General features: G+C 40.4%; 1 protein-coding gene across 1 annotated transcript in view; it reads right to left on the bottom strand.

Annotated features, from left to right (window-relative positions):
• The window catches only part of LOC145456799 (sodium leak channel NALCN-like), a 40,949-nt gene that overhangs the window by 3,597 nt on the left and 11,843 nt on the right, over window positions 1-25,509 (bottom strand). The window contains exons 16-38 of the mRNA XM_080334925.1: window positions 24,950-25,193; window positions 24,834-24,894; window positions 23,983-24,119; window positions 23,409-23,563; window positions 22,940-23,023; window positions 22,287-22,458; window positions 22,095-22,227; window positions 20,246-20,361; window positions 19,987-20,176; window positions 19,303-19,445; window positions 18,143-18,209; window positions 17,224-17,344; window positions 17,052-17,163; window positions 16,719-16,864; window positions 16,343-16,475; window positions 15,509-15,636; window positions 15,337-15,451; window positions 14,167-14,296; window positions 11,996-12,132; window positions 11,441-11,520; window positions 9,285-9,404; window positions 7,681-7,831; window positions 6,816-6,987 (exon numbers count right to left, since the gene is read on the bottom strand). Coding sequence (XP_080191051.1) covers window positions 6,816-6,987; window positions 7,681-7,831; window positions 9,285-9,404; window positions 11,441-11,520; window positions 11,996-12,132; window positions 14,167-14,296; window positions 15,337-15,451; window positions 15,509-15,636; window positions 16,343-16,475; window positions 16,719-16,864; window positions 17,052-17,163; window positions 17,224-17,344; window positions 18,143-18,209; window positions 19,303-19,445; window positions 19,987-20,176; window positions 20,246-20,361; window positions 22,095-22,227; window positions 22,287-22,458; window positions 22,940-23,023; window positions 23,409-23,563; window positions 23,983-24,119; window positions 24,834-24,894; window positions 24,950-25,193 — 3,047 coding nt within the window. The remainder of the gene's footprint in view (window positions 1-6,815; window positions 6,988-7,680; window positions 7,832-9,284; window positions 9,405-11,440; window positions 11,521-11,995; window positions 12,133-14,166; window positions 14,297-15,336; window positions 15,452-15,508; window positions 15,637-16,342; window positions 16,476-16,718; window positions 16,865-17,051; window positions 17,164-17,223; window positions 17,345-18,142; window positions 18,210-19,302; window positions 19,446-19,986; window positions 20,177-20,245; window positions 20,362-22,094; window positions 22,228-22,286; window positions 22,459-22,939; window positions 23,024-23,408; window positions 23,564-23,982; window positions 24,120-24,833; window positions 24,895-24,949; window positions 25,194-25,509) is intronic.

Below are 25,509 nucleotides of genomic sequence, written 5' to 3'. Positions count from 1 at the left end.
AAGACATATTTGTCACTCCATATCTACTGTGCGCAAAGCGCAACGAAATTTCTGGGTATTACATGAATTTTATGAAAATTAAATGTTTGTACTACGTGAAAACAGCCCCAGAATTCCTTATGCTATCTTTCTTATTGGATGATTAAACTACTTCTACTTGACAAACTGAAAATAGCGAAAAGTAAGTAAGTAGATCACAAAATATTACGGAGTAGAAGTAGAAGTAGCGAAAAAAAAGATACACTTGAGTAAGTAGCAGAAGTAGAGGAAAACTACTTGAGTACTTCGAAAAAGTAGAAGTACTTCGTTACTGGCCACCTCTTCAAACATAGCAGTGAACTACTTTTCAGACATACTAGATATGGTCATGTAGCCAGCGTTGGTAGCTGATTCAATTAGAAGTAACGTCGTAAATTTCTACTCAATTACAAAAAGTAGCGATTTCCGAGACATATCAAAACTACTTCAAGTGGAAGTTGAAAATGAAGGCACAAACAGTACACAAGTAGGTTTAGAAAGTAGATTTTGTCGAGGCGTCGTATACTTTTAGCAGTTCAATACACAATTGGGAATTGACTAATATATAATATTCATATTGAAATTAACCCGAATATTTTCGGCTGAAACTCGTCAGGGGTAATAGTCAGCAACTATAAGTAGAGAATCGGGAAAGAGCATTGTATATCAACAATCGTATCACCGAATATGACGTCACCGAAACGAAATTTGGAATAATAATCATAATCATAATCATCAGATCATATTTTTCATCTCCCAAGACGCACATAATGTACAGTGCGATATAGGCCTACAAGTCACAATGCATGTAATGGAGGCATTCAATTGCTATAGTTCAACGTACTTCGCCTTTCCAAAACGCTCTAATAGTTGCTTACCATTACCCCTGACAAATGTCAGCCGAAAATATTCGGGTTCATTTCGGTATGAATATTGTATTCAATTGTATATTGAAGTGCTGTACCGCCCAGAAGCTCTTTTAGCAGTTCGTGAGGTGATTATACTTCCGTAATTGCTAGATGTCGCTTCGTGATTTGTGAAAAATAACTAATGAAAATACAAATGGGTGCGATTTTCGAAAATATATTGAACTGCCGTGATGCAGTGCTATGTCGTCAGTAGTTATGACATTTTCACTCGTAAAAGTGACTTAAACATATCCCAAACTGCCACTATTGCCGAAAAAAACTGTGTATTTCCACCCGTGTATACCACCACTGCTATACTATAGGTGTTTTGTTTGTTTTTGTGGTATTCATGGTGCTTGTCGACTAATAAGGTCATTTACACCATAGGCCGGTATCCTTCATTTTTTCCCGTAACTGCCGACTTATAGAACGGCCCACTTCTAGGCTTGTCGTATGACACCGCTTACGCGGATGTGGTGGCGAGGAGGAGCATAGATAAACCTCCTATACTTACGTATGGGAATTCTGAAGTCGACATACTATAGGTGTGAATATACTTTACTTGTATACCCATGGCAGGCATGGCACATGCGAAACCATATCCTACCTCAGACTAAGGGCGGAGATCATAAAATTAGTTGATCCTAAAGAATGCTAATCGTGTGATTAAAAACTGCTAATCGCGACGCATTAAGTTGGATAAGGTTACGCGCCATGATTATGATTATACTCGAGGTATCTGGAGTTTTCAATTAAGTGATATTATCTATTGCATCATAATGCGAATACGCGGTTTGGCAGTCAGTTGTCAATTTGTTGAGTGAAACGCTAGGCTGCTGATAAAGATACTGCGACAATAATACGTAGAATCATCATCATCGCGAAATAAAAGTCAGTAATGTACTGCTAAGAAACGGATTATAGAATATTGATAGATATATCGTTCCTTCGCTCATGGTAGGTACTAGGCATAATCTTGTCGAGCACTCCGAAAAAGTAGAACTACTTCGTTACTGGTTAAGTCGGTGTCCGGTCAATACTGAGAAAACCATTACCGTGAATGCCATTACCGAGAATGGACACCACAGAGAACGGACACCACCGAGAACGGACACCACCGAGAATGGACATTACCGAGAATGGACACCACAGAGAATGGACATTACCGAGAATGCAATGTATGCAATGCAGGCATGTTATGTATATGTACACTGTACAGGTCGTGTGTATATGATGCATCACGGCCTTGCCACATTCGGTGTCGATTCTCAGATAGAGATTTCTCGACAGCACCGTCTAAGTAAGTTAGATTCTTGGCATAGACCATTCTCGGTGGTGTCCATTCTCGGTAATGTCCATTCTCGGTAATGTCCATTTATGGTAATGGTTTTCTCGGTATTCGTATAGAACCGATTAAGGCCCTTAAATGGCGTTCTCGAATAGTTACTCCTCTGAACACCTTGTCACCTCTACTGGTCAACATTAGGGTTAGTTCGGATATCAATAATTTTCACTATCCGGATAACGGATATATCCGGATATTTGGAATTTAGCTAACTGGTTAACCGGTTAATGAATGCTAAGTGAGATAATCGATTTCACGAGGTCTGCATGAAAAATGGCTCGCAAAATCATTACGCAGTGTTATTGTAGATTTACACGTACACGCGCAGTACGAACGAATACGAGAAAAATCACGCAAATTTAATGTTCACTACTTCTGCAACTCCCTCCTTATAAAGTACACTGCATCAATAGTGGCATCCTGTAGCCGGGACTGGAGTTTTGTAACAATGAGTCCACACGTATTAAATGCCCTTTCTGCTTCCACAAAATGTGCTGAATATAGTAAGCAGCGCTTCCTTTTTGCCCATTCTTCTGTTTAGGTGTCCAGTACTGGAAGGACGAGTAGTTGATACTGGAATTGAGGCCGAGATGATAGCTCGCTCTAATTCCTCCATGGAAAATTGACATGATCAGGCCCGTAGCCAGCCGAAAAATAAGGGGGGTGTTTTAAATAAAACGAGGGGGTTCCGATTTTTTTTCGAATTTAGTATCAGTGGAAATTAATTACGCTTGCACGCACGAACATGTTTGCGAAATGCGAACATTCGATGTCATTAAGTTTCGCGATGTCACTCATTAATCAAAATCGCTGATCATAATAGTCTTACCGGCATATTGTCTCCAAGTCACCAAGAGATAGGAACCAACGCATGCCAGGCCTGAGACTCGATGGTTACGCCAGCGATGATATGATATCGTTCGTACCATGCCTATTGCAGATGCGATTGTGTAGGCCAGCGATAATATCGTGAGCACCAAGCCAATGCAGGTGTGATTATGTAGGCCAGTGATGGTATAAAGTCCACAGAGCCTATTGCAGATGTGATTCTGCCAGCGGAACTATAGGCTTGTTGAAGACTCGAAAAATCAGGCCAGCAACGATAGCCGAGTTCGCGGGAATCAATGACCTAATTAGGCGATCTTCACAGCGGGAGATTGCGTCGCGTTACACACTGCATTGACGTAGGCCTATCTCGCTAAATGGCGACACGGTTCTCGCTAAATGGCTGAGCGCAACAATGATAATACGACTTATTGAAGCTTCCTAAAAGTGTAAAACGCATTATTACCGATACTATTTTATCCGGTTAACCGGCCGATTTATATCCGGACATCGGATAATAAAAAACCTGCGGTTAACCGGTTAACCGTTATCCGGATAATCCAACCCTAGTCAACATTTCTCTATTTATTCTCGTATTTATCACGATAACAAACGTGACATGATCGAGTAATACCAGAATTGAATAGCTTCGCAACGCATCGCAATCGTTGCGTCGATCTAATTCCAGTCCGTAGCGACATACGCTCCGACAGACGCCGTGAAATCGCCGTCACATATGTGCGTACGAGAGCCGAGAAAACACGTGAAATCGCACTTGTTTTCGGGGTAACAAGCTAATTAAAACGGACCGGATCGATACGATTTTATGTATTTAGGCGTTTTATAACATATCCTGTCAAACGATTGCGTATCGCACGCCTGTTGAGATGAACGGGTTAATGGCAGAGAGTCGTAACGAGACACAGTAAAAACCGTGTCGAAAAAGATTCTATGATAACGTTACACGTGAAAATTTTAAACTTTTTCAAATTAGGTTAGAAGTAGAATAATAGCTACACCGTTTTTCCAAGTTAGATTACAATTGGAATTACTGAATACGCAAAAACTTGGAAGTTGAATTCAATTCCAAATTAGAAGGAAATGCAACAAACATCAAGTTCAGTTCATATCAAATTAGATTTCAGAAGTATGAAAATGGTAAATGTCTGTCTGTACACTAAGCTCCGCTTTTTTCGCACTAGGGTTGCATTTAAAACAAATGGGTTGTTTAAAACACTTTCTTTAAAGCATGTTTGAAACAGTGTTATTTTTCAAGTTGTAAAGTCGTGCCATAATTGTGTAACTACTTTACGAATATCATGCTGTGTGAGTCTACGGACAATTACAACCCGATATAGCCGACGTATACGATATGGGATGCAAAATAGCTGGTTCAGCAGATATAGTACATAGATATTGCGTCAAAGAAGCTATATTTACTAGGGATGGTGTGAACGCGAGGTTCACGTTCGCGTTCTGTGTGTGAACCTCGGAAATTTAGAGGTTCGCGTTCACAACAGAACCTTGGTAGGTTCTACACTGTGAACCTTTTTCATATATTGCAATTTTCACTTCATTACAACATCTTTGGTTCATATTTATTGCATTTCAACTGCGGGCCACTCCATGCATGGCGCTGGCAGCATTAAAAATCAACACTAAACGAGCATGCACCTTGACCATCTCAAATGTTTTACTTGCTTTATAGTTACAAAAGTTTGCTCGAAATATCCAGGTTTCTGTTTGTGACTCTCTGTTGTGAGTTTGACTCGCAATCAAAAACATCACGAGCAAAATACGTAGTTAGCGAATGATGCTTATTCAACCAATCAATGAAATTGATATCGTTTTCTGATGAAAAAAATCTAGCAGGCGTACGGGGTCAATCTTGACTTCTTATCTTTACTGCATCATTAAAACCAAATCCGTGCGATTGAAGTCTTGGCCACTGCTGTATAGTGTTTAACTTCTTAATGGGGTAATATTTGTAGCAAGTATAGAAACTTATTTTACACTCAGCTCAATATCAATGTAGCGATACTCAGACGCCGAATACATTGTCCTGTCTGGTCTCGACCGTTAAGGCGTGAGTTTATGTTCGCTGGTAAGTCCTCGTCGAAATTGTTGGCAAAGCGACGGAAAATATTGATTTTATGGGAGTATTATATCCTTTAATTGCCTCAGTTGATACATTTAGGGCGAAGATAATAAAGTTGGATTAGCAATAAAGTCGATTAGCGCGTTCGCCAGGATTTATCAACCCAGGATTAAGGAAACCGGTTGATCGCGGCGCATAAAGTTAGTGTTAATCTCCTGATTTAACAAACTGGAACAACTATAGATTTCTAGTTATGTATAGAAACTGCGTACCATTCCTACGTCTAATTATTCCCGATAATTACCGTGCCGATTGTCTCCTAGGTTATGGCTTCACTAAAACAACAATAATCACCGAATTATGTAGGACTACCCACCATTGCAAAGCGATATCCGTTTCTTAGCTGTACCGTACGAATTGGACACGACTTTCATTTCGCGATGATGATAATTCTACCTATTCCAGTGGCAGTATCGTCGTCAGCAGGCTGCTGTTTAATTATGGAGATTGTGGGATCTCTAGTTTTATTCACCAACTTGCAGGTAACGCATTTTCGCATTATGATGCAACAGATAACGTATTTGATCACACGACTAGTATTCTCCCGGATCAGCACACTTAATTATCTCCGCCCTCAGCGACGTTTAAAACACCAATATGTACTGCGGCATTGTGGCATTATGTGGCCCGAGTCGTCACTATAGGTATCGTGTACAAGTAGGCTATCACTTCATTGAAAGATAGGGTTGGAATTAGCAATATGACGTCACGTGACGTCATGAGGTTCACGTTCGTGTTCACACAGAACCTTTCAAAAAGGTTCGCGTTCACACGAACCTGAACCTTTCAGAGGTTCACACCATCCCTACCCTATATTTTCAATTGTCAATGTCAATCCACTATGGCGTCACAATTAAATATCGATGCTCAATTATTTGTTTTCAATTGATTTTTGTTTTAAATGAAACCATATTTCGCACCATACAGTTCGCCACTAGCATCTTCAGTAAAACCTGATCATATATTACAATTAATATTGGAGCATAGAAACATTTCTCAGATAGAATTATAGATTACCAGCATCTCGCTCTAATGAGTTTAATCAGACAACTATAGAATTATCTAGTCTAGTTTTCCCATTCTTCTACACTACACTGTAAACGAAAATAGTGTATTTCGAAGATTTCCGCTATAGCGCAGGGTGAGAATCAAGCAAACGACACTCACCACACTATTTTGATATATTTCCATAATGTTCTATGTACTTGAATCAATTCACCCATCAGAAGGGGTACCAAAGCAAAATTATTTACCAGAAAGCATCAACAGCCTGATTCGCGCCCGACGCTGTGGTGGAGATTCTCGAAATACTGTATATCGTTTACAATGCACTTTCTGAAGGGGTCGGGAAAGTTGGATGATTCTACTCTGGGGGCGGAACAAGGTAGAATGAATTCCACCACATAAAAGCCGGTTCGACACCTTCCCTTAATTATTACATCGCGATCTTGTGGTGTTTTGATCCTACGCAAATTTTAATAAAATGACTCTGACTACATCTTGCAAATACACCCATTATCGACAGTGTACCTATCGCCCGAGTGACAAAATAACACGTTACCGGCGGTGAACGCGGGCGGCCCTCTCCACATTCCCAGTTTCCGGTTCTTGGAGGTTTTGGCCAGCGAGAATTCGCAGTTATCCTCACTCGCGTCGTCTGCGTCATCACCGTAGTGCGGCACCTCCGAATTCAAGCGAAACTGGTCGCCGTAAGTCGAGTGCGTCTGCTTGAGCTACACGCAAGAATGTTAGCAACAAACCATATTTTTGCAAACGAATTGACGCGTGGTCGATTAGGGCTTGAAACAATCATTCGAATTCTTGAATCTGATAAGAGTCGTTTATTTTTTGAAAAAGGAATGTAACATTGGATGCAGGCATTGAGAGTTTTTTGTCAACGAGAAACATGTCTCTATACTTATATTTCTTCCAACCGTGGAACCTAAAATTATGAAACATTTAGTTCCCGACTACGAATTCTCGTTATAAGCCCGCATAGAATGGTCACAACGCACTAAGAAATGAGTATGGTCATTGGTCGATGAGCACGAAGTCTCCTCATTTTCTTTTACTGCAATAATTTTCGTTTGGTTTGTGCGGATGAAATTTTTGCGAGTAAAAAAGAGCGTGTGCGGTTCTCGAGAAGGTTCAAAATGCACTGTCTATCTATACCGTGTTATGCCTGAAATACTTAAAATTGTAAAGTGGAAGTAGAACTAAACACATCCAGTGAAGTAAATAGTGAAAGTAGGCAAACATCATTACTTCGAATAAGTAATTCGCTACTGACAACCTTTGTTCAAGAAGCGGAATCGAATCCGCCAGGTACTCGATTTCGCCCAGCCCTCGTAACGATAAAGCTACAGCGAACCGATCGACGTAAAGCCAATCATTGAACGCAACAATCGCTTCATCACACCACAAACCTTTTTATTCTTTTTATGGAATGCGCACACAAAGTCAAAGATGGTTTTCATCGCCACCGCTTCCTCGATCTCATCGTCCAGGTTGGCCCGCACCAGATACTCTTCGATTTTTAGCGACTTACGAATGTCCACGCTCCGGTGAGCAAGCATTCTGCGGAGGGGGATAGAGTCGTTGACCGAATGTCAGTGTCTGGATTTGGGCACGGCAGAGCAATCAATGCTGGCACTCGAGTAGAAGTAACGATTTCTACGTAAATAAATAAGTATTCTAGGCCTGGTTTTGCCGTAAAACTGAAAACTGTGAAGTACAAAAAGTACTGTTAAGTCTAAAATTCTGATCAATTGACAGGATTGTAATCAAGTCACAAGGTTTCTCGTCGCAAGTCAATCTCACTTTTATAGTTTTGACTCGAGTCAAGTCGAGTCATTTTCAATTCACCACCGAATCAAGTCCGAGAACAAGTGAGTGAGAACAGGGTCGAGTCCTAGTCATAGTGTTTTTTAATGTCCATTGTTAAGTTTCAGTTCAATCCGATTCAACCAACTATTATCGTTTAGTTCAGGGCGGGCAACTTCTCAAGTCGGCGGGCCGGATATAGGAAAATTAAGAACTCGGCGGGCCGGATTGTTGAATCGATACATTATTCGCCCATTTATCCACTAATACAAGGAATAAATCGTATTTAATGAATGTATTTTAACGACAGCAATGTAAATTCAAAGCCATTTCTCGCCAATAATGACGAGGACGATGTGAATATGCGAACAGCATTGTCATACAGGCACCACCATGTCTGCTTCTCTCTGATCAATCAACACACGGTGCAATTATTAATTATGATTTCAAGGCGTTCGATATGCCCGGTACCCCAAATTTACCAAGATATTAATTCATTGGGGTTTAGTAGGTGACGAGATAGTGTGGTTGTTCACCTATGTGGCCTATTTTATCTCGATATTGAATTCATGCGTCCCGCGGCCTTCACGAAATTTGAAAGTGGCTCCCGACCCGTTTTGAGTTGGCGACCGCTGGCAAAATCGCGGGCCGTATGTTGCCCGCCGCTGGTTTAGTTAGTCCGTCAGCGGATTGTTTGTTTGTGGTATTCATGGTGTTTGTCGACTACTATGGTCATTTACACCAGGCCAATTTTCTAAACTTTTATAAGACACCGCTTACAGGGATGAGATGGCGGGGAAGAGCCTAAATAAACCTCCAACATTTAGGTAGGAATTCTGGAGTCGACCTCGGTCGGACTCGAACCCGCAACCCATAGGTATTGCAGCTGTGGATCATACCACTACGCTACTCGCCAAATGTCCGCCAGCGGTGATTACTATCAAAATCACGCGCTGTGCTTCAGAGCCTGTCGACTAAAGCGGAAAGTCAGATGGCTGCAACTTTCCGTTGCTGCAATGGCACTTTCATTGATAATAATGACACAGATCTATCCAGGACCATTGTAGGAATAGAAACATAAAACGTAGCCTAAAAATGTGAGCATATGATACAGTGGATTCAGTTCTCCGAAAAAGCACAGGTACTGCTTTACTGAGCACCTCGATTCCGCGGCTGCCGCGAGTGCGACGGCGTCGCGTCGACTTACAGAAGGATATCGTGAAACGAGACCGGTAGATTGGAATCCTCGTGGAAAAGGGAGTAGAACTTTCCGTCCTCGGCTTTGTCGCGACCGGCGTTTCTCCTCGCGAGGACGTACATTTCACGGCTGAATCGGTGGCGACACGATGTGAATATACATAAGCAATATATTGATTGTAATTATTCGAGCGGAGAAGTGGCTAGTCACTAGTATATGTTTTCGGATAAAACGGTTGCCAAAACAAGCAACGCACGCTAGTGAAAGCGTTATTTCTGGAAAGCGGTCATCAATCCGCAACTTTCTCACAAAGTGAAATGAAAACGATACGGCCGAAAAATATCGTGTGTAACTGGGATCATTTTCTTTGTGGTCACTAAAAGGTAGGCTACGTATTTGAGCAAGGTTACGTTGAAACGTCAGAAGAGGCTTTATCGGGGGCGGCCATTCAGTGGCCCGCGAGGTAATTCTCGAAATTAGTTATAATATAACAAATATCACCCGCTTAATTAATTGTGCACTTGCAAGGCCAACCAAAGTTCGATTAGTCTGACCGCGAAATTTGGGATGTTGATGACTAAAATATCAGTTCCGACGCATTTGTGTAGCCAGCCACATTCTTCGTAGATCTTTGTATATGACCATTGACCATAGAGCAGAATATTTCCAGGCAGATCTATTTGACTTGATATGTTTCTTAGCACTTCGCGCGATGTATGATCACTCGAATTCTCGAACACTCGAATTGCCCCCGCCAGAAAATTAAAAATACCCCTAATTCATAGAATTGAGTCGGATTATATTCGCATTTATGAGAGAACGTGCCGTCTATCATGCGACTGCGCGTCTACACTCACAGAAATCGATATTAATATGTCCAAGCGCCGAATAATCCAATCCTTGTCAAATGAGCTCGGCAGTATATACAGAGGCGACCCACAAATGCAAGTAATATTATTATTGACCGAATTCATTCATTGACTTTGAAAAGATCTCACCCCTCGCGCGGCTAGGACATCACGGCATAATAAGTTTTCATGACAATGGTTATCGATTTTGATGGGTAGTAATATAAGTCTTGTTTGCACCGTTGCCTTATCCGGTTCGCTCCCAATCGGAAGACTAAAAAGTTCGTCAACATTCAAGTAGCGTTGGGACCCCAGGAAATCCCGGGATTTGTAAACAGCATCTAGCAATGCTTATGTAGCGCCATATCTCTTATTTCGGTAATAAAGCAAGTGTCACAAACTCGGCTGATTGTCTAAATCAGTGGTTTCAAACACGCGGCCCGCGTCGGCATTTCGAATTTTCAAGTATTCGACAATATTTAACTGGAAAATATCTTATTTCGGATTTGAGTACTTCAAATTCATTTTAAAACCACTCCAAAAACTTGAATCGCTATCACATGTCAAATGTCCGCTAGCTGCGAAATTATAACACGACAGCTTTCACGATGACATGATGCATTTATCGTCTAGCATGCTGTCTAACTGTCTATAACTCATTATTTCCCCACATTATGCCGATCACAACAATATTTTTCATAAAATATTTAAAAATATGACTTTTTCGTGGAAAACATGAATATTGCAAAAGTGAATCATATTTTCACAATGCGTATGGAATGCCAGTCTGCAAGGCCTATACTTGGTAATACAAATTATAGGCTACCCGTATTTGATACTGCGGCCCGCCGCGTCATCATAAACTACGAAATTGACCCACGAGCAAGTTTGAGACGCCTGGTCTAAACGATGATACTCGTGATGCTTTCATGTTTATGCGTCAATATTACAAGGAATAAATATTGTTTGTGTATAGCTTGTATTTACTACTTTTCTAATCCCGGGAAATCCCGATCCCGGGATTTCAAATTTGATCCCGAAGTCCCAACCCTACATTCAAGTGGCCCGCGCAATGATTCGTAAATCTTATGTGGCCCGTTGACTGAAATGGCTGGCCACCCCTGGCGCTAGCCTATATAGTGGCGTTCATCTGTGCATCGAAACACGGTCCTCTACCCCAACCTAGCCTAAAGCGACAAAACAAAACAGTAGCCCAAGAGTAACATCAATACCAAATATCCTATTTGGGATATTTTGAACTGCTTTACTGAATTATATATAAAAATAGAATTCTCCATCTATAGTAATAGGACTTACCACATTCTCTTATATAAAATACGATATTTCACTTTGTCTCCAGTACATGGTATGCCGTATAACCCGAGAAATTGGCGCGCCTGAAATATATTCACGCACATCAAACGTCACATCTTGGCCATCCAATAGTACTGAAAATTGGAATATATCAGTTCCGTTTATAAATAATTCCATCTTCAAAACACCACAAGATTGCGATAAAGTGACAGATAGAAAGAAGTCGAAAAGCTTAGACTTCGAATCTAACACCCCGCCCTAGGCCTGGAAGATGAACATAGGAGCCGTGTACACTTAACAAAACCAAATACTCCAATATATGATTGTGATCTTCGGTAAAATATCAAATATTGACTCAGCGCACCCTGAATTTTGGCTTTGGCACTTGGACGTCATCCATACCCCTGCGTCAGAATCAATCCCGTTACGACACGCCCAAAAATTCTAAACCGCCCATCTCAGACTTTAATCCTGGCTACACCTACGTACTGATTAATATCCGGCGATAATTTACCAGTACGCAACAAACTACAACACCGAGATTCTATAAAGTCTCACTTTTCTCACAGACATGGTGCCCTTGCGTTTATTATCGAAAGAGTTCCACAGGAGTTGAAACGCGTGAACGTCGTTGTATCCCATTTTGGTGTCCTCGTCCATCGTGTAAAACAGAGAGAAATTCTCCATGATGATGGCTGCAAGGGGAGGGTAGCAGGTAAAACTAGAGAGGATATTCGACAATGGTTTAAAATTGATGGTGAATCTTGACTCCGGAAATATCCAGATGTGCTCGGTTTTGAATTACATCTACTTTCTCTTTGTGTACTTGAGTGAGTGGGTTTCGTAAATTGGGCTATACTGACTCAAGTAATCATGCACAGTACATTTTAGATTTCGTCAAGTAGAGAATACATTCATAACTACAAGGTGTGTATTCACACCCATGGACGACCCGTGATTGATATACGGGTGTGAATATACACCCGGGCCACACGAAATCATGACATATACCTCAGACTTACACCGCGTTATAAATCAAACACATTTTATTCCAAATGACGCTTGCACGTATGGATGTATACACAAGACACGTAGGATTTACAACCACAATATAATTCCGAGTTAGGTTCTGCATTCGAGTACCACCCTTTTGGTGTGAATGTGAATACACACATTCTTTTCGCTCAGAGTGTAGTGCTTTAAATTATGACGATAATTAGTAGTGGTGGTGTGAACGTGGGGTTCACGTTCGCGTTCTGTGTGTGAACCTTAGAAATTTAGAGGTTCACGTTCACAAACGAACCTTGGTAGGTTCTGCACTGTGAACCTTTTTCATGTATTACAATTTTCACTTCATTATAACATCTTTGGTTGAAATTTAATGCATCTTAACTTCGGGCCACTCTATGCATGGCGCTGACGGCATAAAAAAATCAACACTAAACGAGCATGCACCTTGACAATCTAAAAAATTTTACTTGCTTTGTTACAAAAGTTTGCTCTAAATATCCAGCTTTCCGTTCGTGAATATTTAGTGACTCTCTGCTGTGAGCTTGACCCGCAATCACACAACATCAAGAGCGAAATTCACTGCATGTGGTCAGCGAATGATGCTTATACACCCAATCAATGAGATTGATATCATTGTCTGATGTAAAAAATCTAGCAGGCGTACGAGTCCAATTTTGACTTCAAATGTTTACTGTATCATAAAAACCAAATCCGTGTGATTGGGGTGTTGGCAACTGCTATATTTAACTTGTTAATGGGGTAATATCGGTATAGCAAGTATAGAAACCCGTTTTACACTCTGCTTAATATTAACGTAGCAATACGCAGACGCCGAATACATTGTCTGGTCTGGCCTAGGCCGTTAAGGCGTAAGCTTATGTTCCCTTGCAAGTCCTCGTTAAAATTGTTGGCAAAACGACGGAATATATTGATTTTATGGAATTATTATATCATTTGATTGCCTCAATTGATACATTTACCGACGTTTAAAACGTCAATATGTACTTCAGCATTGCGGCATTATGTGGCCCGAGTCGTGTCGCCAAGTATCGTGTACGGTACATTAGGGCTGTTCAAAACTAACTTTTTTCCCCGGATTCAAGCCATTCACTGATTAAATTGTCAGGTTACCCTAAAAAAAAAACGCTGCACACCAAATTTGATTCAATGCTAACACGTATACGACTCCGCAGATCCAATTAAAAAATTTAATTTATTCGGAAAATTTTTAAAAAAAGTTCAAATTTTTCTGTCGACCCCACGAAATTGTTGAGCTGTCTTTAAAGACGATGCAAAACAAATTTCAGTCAATTCCAACTGGCAGAAGCGGAGTTATTTTAGTTTTTCGTTGACAATCCAATATCAAGGATAATCCGAGAATTATCAACGAAAAACTTCCTAACTTTATGCGCTGCGTTCAACCGGTTTCCTTAATGCTGGGTTTTTAAATCCTGATGAACGTGATAACCGACTTGATCGGTAATCCAACTTTATGATTTCCGCCCTAAGTTTGACGGTAACAGATTATAACTTCGAAAATTTAACCTTCTGCCTTGTTCGCAAAGATTGTATCCATTTATTTTGAAACCTCTCGCCGTTGTTTGGCCTACCAATATTTTTTGATATGACAATTAGGGGGGACGAATTTTTTTCATTATCATCAAAGGAGGCGTGTCCTAAAACGTTACAGAACCGCTTATCTCCAGGCTCGCACTCACCGACAAGCACGTTGAGCATAATGTACGCGATGATGACGTAGAAACTACAGAAGTAGACCAGCGCAGCCACTGCATTCCCGCAATCGCTTTCCCAGTAATTCTCGGCCGTCGTGCATTGCTCTGGTTGGATCTAGAAGTAATGCGAACAGTAAGTTGATGAACGTGAAAAGGCGTCGCATCGAAGGTTAATGATATAAACCAGTTTGTATAATTTATTGATCGATCAGGCATTCAAACTGCAGAATATACAAAATAACTTCTGTTTTCTAGAGCGGGGCGGTGCAATCTATGTGGTCGGCGGAGCAAAATCTAGCGGACTGTAATGATGTGAGTCTTGCGACATCGATTTTGACTTCCGTCAAGTCTGGTAAGTGTGAGCGACTGTGATCTCTTGAGTAGGGCTGGGCAAAATGATTCGAGTACTCGAATCTGATTCGAGTAGTAATTTTAATGATTCGAGTCGAGTAGTAAAAGACGATTTTTTCGAGTACTGAAATTATACGGTCCTCGCAACTGAAAGTTAATTTACTGACGAGAATTATAGTTTTGATATTATTTTCCACTGAGGAAGCCGTGAAACCTTGATTCGCCGTGTTTCAGCATACCAGGCACAGTTTAAAACTACGAACGTTACTGGAAATAACACATTTCCGAAGTCAGCGTCATCCAACAAAATTGTTAAGAAGTGCAATGAAATCGGTATGGTCGCAAAAATACCAAAGTATCTTTAATGTGATGGATAACAGGCATTATGTTCTTTGTGGTGGCATAAAAGGTTCATATTTGGATTTCGACATAGCGCATCCATTTTTGACGTCATAATGAGTGATACTCGATTACTCGACTCGACTCGAAGCATATTACGTGATTCAGAATCGAATCACTCAGGTACTCGATTTTGCCCAGCCCTACTCTTGAGTTGTGGCACGCTCTACCAGACTTAACTTTACGTGTACTCATGATAATGTAAGAGAATCGAATTTATTTAATTCATTACTTTAATTTCATTATTATAATTATGGAAATTATTGAAACACTTGATGGTTACTATAGTATACTAGAAATCCGATGTTGAAAATCGTGTCACCCTCCTATTTACCCCGTAACCTGTCGTAACCCAGTCATTTATATGCGAGTCGCTTGTAAATAAGGTTTTGCAGACGCACTCACCATGCAGTCATGCATGATTTTGTTCCAGTCTTCGCCTGTCACGATCCGAAATAGAATTGTGATCGCCAGGGGCGCGGAGCCGAAATTGGCGTGCCTGTCGATATTTTCGCCGTACCTGGAAAGCAACAGTCTACAGCGGCGGAAGGACCCAACACTGTCTCACACGGCATACTTCACTGTTCCGAATAGCACGACGCCGGCGAACGCGTAACACAACATAAGCAGAAACATGGCACCGATGATAAAGAAGGAGTTACAGACGCTGGCGCCGACTGTCATCATTAACATTTTCAATTCCGCCTGTTGCAATTGCGTTGAAATAGAAAAATTGCACTTAATGAAAACTTGAATCATTGTGTCATACGGAGTGCAGCTTTCTTGGAGGTACAGAACTCCAATACACAGTTGAAAAGTATACTCATATTGTGAACCCGGATATTTTCGGCAGATGTAATCGTCAGCAACTATAGTATAGGGAATTGGAAAGAGCTTTGGATATCAACAATCGTGTCACCAAATATGACGTCACCGGCATAAAATTCGTGGTATTGATTTTCGATAATGAAATTTGAAAGAAAAGATTTTATTTTATTTTGAATAAATTTGAAAACTCCAATAGCTTCGTTTCCACATGTTGGAATTTGGATTGCAGCGGTTTGTTATCCAACCTATCACTTTTATCGAATCCGCCAGTAAAATTTGAAGAAAAAAAATAATTTTATACAACCTTATGAGGGCAACTGCTTGCTCATTGCAATGGAACAACTAGTACTAGTATATTTGGCTGGTGGAAAATAATAGAAGTGAAGACAAAAATTGTATATTCTATGTGTTATTAATGGCAACTTAACTGGTTCCTGTACAGTGTTCACCAGTGAATGATACGCCTTTTTTTAAAATTTGCATATGTGGTCGCTATAAATTGATTGTCAAGAACGCTGTTTGGGTTAATAAACGCACTAATTCTGACTTCGTAATTTCACTTATTTTTAACGTCAAAACTCACTCTTTTCCCACAAACGCTGATGAAGCGAAGTATGATCAGAATCACCCCTACGCCACACACGTGGATGTCATCCCAGAAAATTGGGTAAAAAACCGACCAGATCATGCTGGCAGCTGTGATCACGAGGTCGTAGCTGTAAATAACAATTCGAAGATTACAAATGTCAATCATGAGTATACTCATAAGAAGTATAACCCGGTTACTATGTCTATCTCTGTATATTATAGCCTAATGGGCCAATTATCGCATGTTTCCTCGAAACGGGCTTAATTATCATGACGAGTGAATGGATAAATGCAATGAAATTTATAGTATGTCCACAATTCTTCGTTGAAACTTTCATCTCAAAGTAGCCAACAATGAACAAACGACTAACCGGTTTCTCCAGCTCGCAATCATTCCAGAAAAAGTCATTCCAACCCATTTGATGATGATTTCGATTAGGAAAATCGCGTTTAATCCGATGCTACAAAAAGCGAGCATTCTGACACGGTCTCGATCGTGGTCGGAGTCTGGAATCCACTGTATGAAAATTGTGTAAAATATGGTCGGGCTCTTGTACTACTACATACGTCCTGCGATAATTTGATGGCAAATTACCAAGTCTTGGAACCCTATTTAGTATAGTAATAGTATATTGTATCAGATACTGAGTACCTATTCTTAGTCAGGAATCCCCCCTTACTCAAATGTTGCAATACGAGCTTACCTTAACGAAAAGTAATAAGGCTTGGGCGGAAATGCAAAACATGATAGGGATTTTAAAATAATTCTTCTGTGATAAATCGTACGCCTTCGACCGTATCCCATTGCCAGGTGGCCTGGGAGAAATAATGGTTAGAAGAGCAGATAATTTGTCGAAATGCGCAGCCATGCAACACCTTGGAGGCAGATGCAGAAGTTGGACCATCTTCAATCGGTTTTTCAAATTCTCCCATCTTCTCTGATCCATAGTCAGCAAAGCATTTCCGTTGTTTTGATTATAATTTGCGACCACAACACCTACATTTTATCATGAAAGCAAAACAGTGCAAATTAGAGTATACTCACATCTCAAATGTTTTAATATACGGCAGTAATGTTCGTAAATATGCTCCACGATACGCTCATTTGCATACCTTCCTACGTCCCTATATTTGCAGTGCAGGCATCATTTCGATTATAATGTTGTGTTTGATTTATACCGTGGTGTAATTCTGAGGTAGGTTCTGGTTTAGTACCACAGGTGTTCACACCCGTATATCATGGGTGGTGCACGGGTGTGAATACATACTTATTTTCGCTAAGAGTGCACTCTAAATATTTTTCCGAAAGGGAACGCGTTTCGTTTAAAAAAACTAAACACCTGAAAATGGATTTGGTGTTGTCAAATGCTGTGTTGTCTCATATAGGCGTTCTCTACGATATCCCGCATGGACTAAAAAATCTGTGCTGTAAAAACTGTGCCCACCTGCGAAGGTGAATACAAAAATCACCCTAGAAGTGGAACCCTATTTCCCCCCTTATAAGCTGGAAAACTAAATATATTCCACCTGCATTCCCACCCGGAGAACAACCATTTTGTCCAGATAACCTCGAGCATTCCGTTACTACAGGCACCTAGGATTCATAAGAACGATATAATTCTGAGTTAGGTTCTATTTTCGTGTACCACCTTTTACGTGTGAATATACACTCTTTTCGCTAAGAGCGTAGATTCCAAAAACTATGCCACTTCATTAAACCTATGCAGCCGATATCAATCCATTGATTCGGTATACAGTCAATTGCAGGCCATAGTGTAATCTCGACTCTACTAACCGATGAATAGCGTTAATCCCACCATACTTCCAAGAAACACGTACACGTGAATATACAGCGTATAGATCTGAAAAACATTGAACGAATTTACTAGTATGGCAACATGAGAGGTACATTGGATCTTGCATTAGATTCAAGGACAATAATTTCGTAACTATATTGTTGATTCTGTAGAATCCACTTGGCAACAGAAAATTATAACCAGCAAGAGCATGCCTAGGATGTACCACAATTAACTGCTGATGGAGAACATAACTAACTCTAAAATTGCGAGCTGCCTACACACATTCATACGAATGTTAGTACAAGCTGTAATATACTATACTGGCAATGAACAGCATACAATTCAAATAATATTATATCATCTGCACCTAAATGAAACATGAATAGTGAATATAAAGATATGAAATCAAAGAATGCATGAGAGGAGTTTTTTGTAAACGTGAGCAGAGGCGGTCAATGTTGTCAGTGTTACTAGGAGTAACTTACTACTCAAGTAGAAGTAGAAGTAACATAAATTTTAATTCAATTGCAAGTTGAAAATGCAATTTCCAAGACTTTTCAAAACTACTGCAAGTGGAAATAGAAAATGCAAGGTTTGAAAATTACTCGTGTAGCTTCAAAAAGCAGATTTGGTCGAGGGGTGGCATACTTTCAGCAGATAATCGGGTATGACTGCTTGCAAATTTGCAAGATGTGTCTTCGACACAAGCACAAAATGACTAACGACACTGTAAATCGGTACAATCTTCGAAAATACATCCAGTCACCGTAATACAGGAACTATTTCGCACGGTTCCTATGTCAATCTCACTAATATAAATGATACTAACTCATAGCCAAACTATTTTCGAATTTTTTTTAAAGTATGTAGTTTTACTTGAAAACTGTAGTGAAAGTAGTCTTAAAACATAACCAAGTGGTGCAAGTAGGCAAATCCTAATTGAGTACTCCGAAATAGTAAAAGTACTTTGTTACTGTCCATCTCGATTATATTTGCTATAATTGAGATAGCTCATATAGAGATAGCATATACAGAATCCAACCATTACCTAGGATTCAGGCCAATCACCATTACAATGATTCCACAACCAGACAGCGACACACATCGACAACACACAGTAAGACAAAACTGCTGAACGGCCGCCAACAATTTTCACCATTCCGAATCTCTCCGCCAAAATGTCCCGAACTTCGATCCACCCCTTGAGAGACACGACCTCAAACAGCGTAAGCATGGCGGGTCCGATGCTGTCGAAGTTGAAATTTCGTGGGTTGGTCCAAACGCGAGGTACCATAAATCCTGATGGAAAGGAAAACGGTGGAAATTGTAAGAGAAAGTATAATCGCGTGCAGAGATAGTCAGTAACGAAGTATATATACTTTTGCGGACTACTCAAGAAGTGGGTTTGACTAATTGGACTATACTTAAAGTAGTTATGATTTTCTACTTTTTCTACTTAAGTTTTCAGTTTATAAGCAAAACTACTTGTAGAATAAATACTTGGAAATTGCTACTTCTACTGCTAATTGAATCTAAAAATTTATCTTGTTACTTCAAATTCCACTTGAAAAACAATGATAAACTTGATCACGTGTTCACATCTATTCTACGCTGCTGACTACTCTGAGCATGACCTACTAACTACTACTGCAGGTACTACTACTACTACTACTACTACTACTACTACTGTTTTTATAAGGCCATACTTTGAGTAACTCTGTAGTTCAGTGACACAGTCTACGAAAATCTACAAATGTTACAAGAATGGTCAAAATAATCGTGAGATTCATAGATAAAATCGTGATAAAGAGACCAGAATTAAAAATGAGATTGGTGTTACCCGGCGCTTCATCATAGTCATCGTCGCTGGTTTTGATCGAATTAGAAATCCAAACGTGCTGAAAAAATATTCCGGTGCAGTCCTCTTTGTTGTCAATGGTCCTGTCGTTGCAAGCGGCCAATTTGCCGCCAAACATTTCCACGCCCAAGTTGGCGAATATGAACATCCACGCGATCTCCAGTATGGCCACCTAGAAACGTGGAAGTATACATTCCTGACCCCGGAAACAAAGTTTCAGGTTTCAATTTTCAAAACATGCCATCAAAATGCTTTTGAATCCTCGGAACAGTTCGATGACGACGCTTCTAATACGCGGCACCAGTCGAAATATTCGTAGAGGCCGCAGAGAGCGTAGAACCAACAAAATTTGTCCACCTGTTGCAAGTTTGTATGATCAATATTAGGTAAGAGCCAAAGTATGCTCATTGCTCAGTGAAAATGATAGACAAGGAGGAAGTTAGATAATCCTTTTTCTGCAATCAGCGCGGCAGCTCTTTATTATTATAAAAATAGCCAGTAGCCTATTCTTGAAATATCCCTCCCGATAGGTATATTATGTGCTATTTTCTTACAAACATGAAATTTTTGATAAACTGGTAACCAGGACCATAACAGCACCTCGTCAGGCACCCCAAAGATGTTGATATTGCCCCCCCCCCAATAAGGTGATAGGCTAAGCCAAACTTCTGGAGGGGCCTTGCCCCCCGGACCCTATCAGGTGCTTCGTGTTTGGCGAGACTTTTCATTTTTAAGTCAGAAGGTGAAAATTTTCAACAATTCATGATATAATCGGTAATTATGATCGGGTAATTATGCTATCAGTTTTTATCCCCCTACTCACGTAATCAGATTTCCAGGTAGAGCTCAATGAGGTATCTTGGAAATTATAGGGCCCGTAAACAATAATTTAACATATTCGGGCGGTTTAATAACTTCATTACATGATGTTGTTTCGTGCCCTCCTGTCTGCTATGTCAGAAGACATTGAAATCGTCCAAACGTACTAAACTAAAAGACGCACACGATTTCAAATTGGTATTTCCTTGCGGGTAGGCATTTGTCTTGTAGGGATCAGATTGCCAGGACAGGAACAGTTGGCGCTAGCCATTTAGGCGCCTGGACAATTAAACATATAGGCCTATGCAATGTTCCGCCTAATTTTTCACGGGTCTGCTAGCACTCACCAACTCACTGCGCGGTCCCTTGGGCAACAGTGCGCAACGACTAAAAAAGGTCATCACTTCGCTCGGACATCCGAATTACGCAAGGTTTCTAATAAATTTTGTGTTGTTGAATAAAAAAAAGGTTATCACCTCGACTTTTTTTTTGTGCGCAGCGACCGTGTCAGCACTGCGCAATTGCGCACGCGCGCAGCTGAGAGGGAACAGCGGGCCTATGCATATATGTCGAAGTTTCTGGTCAGCATAAGGGCAGTCCTCTTCGACCCAGGTTTTCTGGCCGCCGATCGTTCTGGTACACTTCTTGGAGTCGCATGTTACATTGCCTAAAACTGTATATGCCTTGGTGCGTCGTGGCGCGGTAATGGCCGAAGCTGAAATGGCCATTTGTATAAATCTTGCGTATTTTTTCTTTTTTCTGGGGGGGGGGGCAGTACCCAATAGCCCAGATATTTGTCAACATTCACTCGCGCGCTGTGCCAATTTTTTTTTTTTTAGTTGCATAAATTACCAATAAAGCCCTTCGAGCTCGCCCCCCCCCATAATTGGGGGGGTTTGGGGTTCGGCATTTACGGTCCTGCTGGTATCGGTCAATGTCATATTGTGATCGCACTCTCTTAGTCAACAGAGTATGTATTCACAGCCAAAGGGTAATACTCGAAAACAGAACCAAAAATATATCGCGGTTATAAATCTTGCGCGCTTACGTGCATAACTGCCTACGTCCCCAAGTGCAATCATCAATTGGATTAAAATGCTGTTTTTGAGTTGAACGACGGTGTAACTCTGAGGTATGTTCTGGCTTGCTGTTTAATATACCACGGGTTTATATTCACAGCCATATATCACGGGTGGTACATAGGTGTGAATACACATTTTTTCGCTAAAAATGTACAATCATAATTCGGTAATGTATCGAATGAAATATACCTCCTTGTGCAGGCATCGTATCGGACAGAGTGATTAGAAATAACGTAGAGATCAAAAACGTGAAAAAATCCAACACCCCGCCAAGATCCTTCAAAAATGGCTTCGGTGTGAAAAACAAGCCTCCGGCTGCAACCTGGCAATGGATAAAATGTATCAACGCTTTCAGTCCGCCATCTTCGCAAAGCTACGTACTTTCAGCAACAGCTCGACGCTCATACAGAACACAAATCCCAACTCGGCATACAGGAGAAGGTCGGTGTTGTTGACCCGGTTGTCTGGCGTCTCCGTCATTATAAAGCAGCACGATGTTATCGTCACTAAAATCATCACCCAGTCTAGGTAGGTGACGGACCCCGCCAAATTCCTTGGAACAAATTAGATGGGACAAAGTGTTTCAAATTTTAAGGAGTAATCATCAATATATAATCGAGTGAGCACGGTAGCTATAAGCATCATCATTATCATTTCATAATTTTTTCAATTTAAGATAGCACAAGAATTGCGATACAGTGAAAAGAAAGGTAGGAGTCAACATAAATTGGTGGGGTCAATCAATCAAACTCTTAACTTGCCCCACAAATATATGTAAAAGGAAATGGACGAACGTGATAAAATTAGACCATCGCACCGAATGAGAAATAGCCTGCAGAATGGTAAAAATGCCCAGTCAATGAAGTTAATTAGGATTATTCAGTGAATTCAAGCATGCATAATAACCTATTAACTGCATCTGTGAAGCATTACTTGTTTATATTTACAATATCATTAGAAACTCAATCCGAATCAGCACGTGTGCGAACACATTCCAACATAATAGTAGGATTATTCGAAACCAAGATACTCACCTAAGAAAGCGAGTGAGCTTATTATGAGACATGTAATTCTTCATGTTCGGCTTATATTGAGAGTAAACGATCCTTTGACAGAACCTTAATATAAGCAACGAGATATTATAGAGAGAGTAACCTTATAACGACCTCCATCACGACTACGCCAGATGGGTCAGGAATAATTCGATGTTAAGTCTGTTCTGATGTTTGATATCACAAACGACACCGAGTCACTGACAAACTTGTATACAGTATACACGTCTCGTCTCATATTGTGGTATTGCCACAAAGCAGACAGCACTATGAAATATGATGATGATGATGATGATGATGAAGAAATTAGTTTACTTGTGTCCGCAAAAAGGATGCATTTTTTAATTTTCTTTCTAAATGTCACTGGTATGACATCATACTCGACTCAGGAACTGGATTTCGCCCAGTTTAAATAATCAGAAACGTAGAACTATATGGCCCTAATTTCGACCTTCTTAATTGACTTTCTCTCGACACGATGAAGAGAGGTGTGTCAAACAAAGGATGGTTCTCCCGCAGTTCTCTCTCTTGTCGCTGTCTCTTCAGCAAAGCCTCCTGCCTCTTGATGTGCAGGACTTTGAAATCAGCGTTGTTTGCTGACTGTTTCTGAAATACACAGCACGGTCGCTATTTGACATTGGTCCAATTGATGAGTTTACCCGAATAGTAATCCATCGAACTGATTTGGTCTACCTTTATCCGCTTTTAGCAGTTACCAGGTGACTGCATCCAGAATTGCAGCACAAGTCTTCCCGACTAGCCCGAAATAACTTATGACATTATACATAGGTGCAATTTTCGAAAATATATATATACTGGGATAAGGGGCTATGTCGCCTGTTGGTACGACAATTTTACTTATAAAACCATGCTAACATAGCCCAAAACCAGTTTCTATACTTTATAGCATCAAAAGAGCAAAAAGAAGGTAGTTTTGTCTAAAAAAAGCAGAAGTGGGCGTAGTATAAACACGAAGTACAAGTGGTGCCTTCGATTTCTACAAATTTCCTTCAAAAACATTTTACCTGCAGCATGTAGATATTTGCGATTCCATTTTGTCTCGTCTTAGTCTCCTTTCTCTCTCTCTCCTTCCTCTGCGCCTCCTGATTAGTCCCTGAACGAGCTGGTGATAATGTTTGTGCCGCTGAATGTTTTTCTTTGTCTTCAAAAAAGTTTCAACTTGCGTGACAGTGAATATAACACTTTACAACCACTACACATGGGATTGGAAGTAGAATGGAAAAACCTCACTTCATATCGTTATTATTGTAACCAAAAAATTTCACAGTATAAATCATAATACTACATGGTTCAGTTCAGTTCAATTTATAATTTAATCATTTCGAAACACAAGATTGTAATGCACATACAATGAGAAGATATAGGAAGGGGTCAAAACAAAATATTAATAATAATAACATGGAGTAGTCGTTCAATCAGTTTTAATTCACATGGGCGTAGAACATTAAATATGAGGGAATCACAATTCACACTGAATGAAAAGCAACAAACGAAAACATAAAAAAGACAAGTGATAAGTGAAAAAGCTGATTTTGTGTGGCAAGGTGAATTTGAAATACTGCAGCACATAACAGCAAAGAGTTGTTGAATCATTTGTTACAAAACCACAGCTGAACTCCCTGTAACAGTTTGATCTTGGTAGCATAATAGCATTCACCAAGATGACAATGCAATCAGAAAGATTTGCGTGAAAACGGGAAAACAACTAATACCATGAGGCCTATATGTGGATATGAGGCGTGGTGGCGACATGATTATGTTGAAACGCGATACACTAATGCTAAACGTGGGCTTATATTGATTTATTATAACCACTCAACAGGCACAGAGCCATAACGATGAAAATATCACTCACTTTTCTTCGACGGATTCCTATATTCATCGCATCTCTTCAATATTTCGGCGTATGAAGCGTGCTGCAGATGTCAAGGTATATAATTCCACATATCTAATTCAAAGCCGACTTAATACCTCCGTCACCAGTAGCGAAGTGGTGTGCATTTTTTCCTTCAGCTGATTCCTAGCTGAGGATCGCCACCGACACAGTCCGATGGATTTTGGCTTTGCGGAATCCGGATGCGGGTGGTGGGTTTCGATGAACGGGTTGGGTGACATTACAGCCCCGGCGAATTGCAATCGCAAGCCCCTCTTTAGCGCGAAACCAACGGCAGGTGACTCGAGCGGTTGGTCAGGGGGCAGGAACTGAGCACGTTTTCTGAGGTAAAAAACAGAATTTCGGGCATGTGAACACCAAAAATTATTCACAGGGAGATCTATATATCCATGTCTATTCAGAACATGCCTGATCGAGTCTGTAGAGTCAGGATTCTATTTAGTCGCATTAAGAATGTACAACGAAAACATGTAACTATTTAATTTTATCACATTCTCAGTCACTAGAAGTATAGACATATCCCTGCTAGGACAGATATATTTCGAGCAATATGCCACAATCCATTTCCAGAAAGGCTATCTGCAGTGATACTATAGAATGTTAACATGGAATTACAACGACCGACTTTGCAGCTTCG

This window comes from Botryllus schlosseri, chromosome 15 (genome assembly GCF_051294905.1).
Source record: "Botryllus schlosseri isolate E-star chromosome 15, Bs_hap1, whole genome shotgun sequence".
NCBI classification, from domain to species: domain Eukaryota; kingdom Metazoa; phylum Chordata; class Ascidiacea; order Stolidobranchia; family Styelidae; genus Botryllus; species Botryllus schlosseri.
This window is presented reverse-complemented; position numbering and strand designations above follow the sequence as displayed.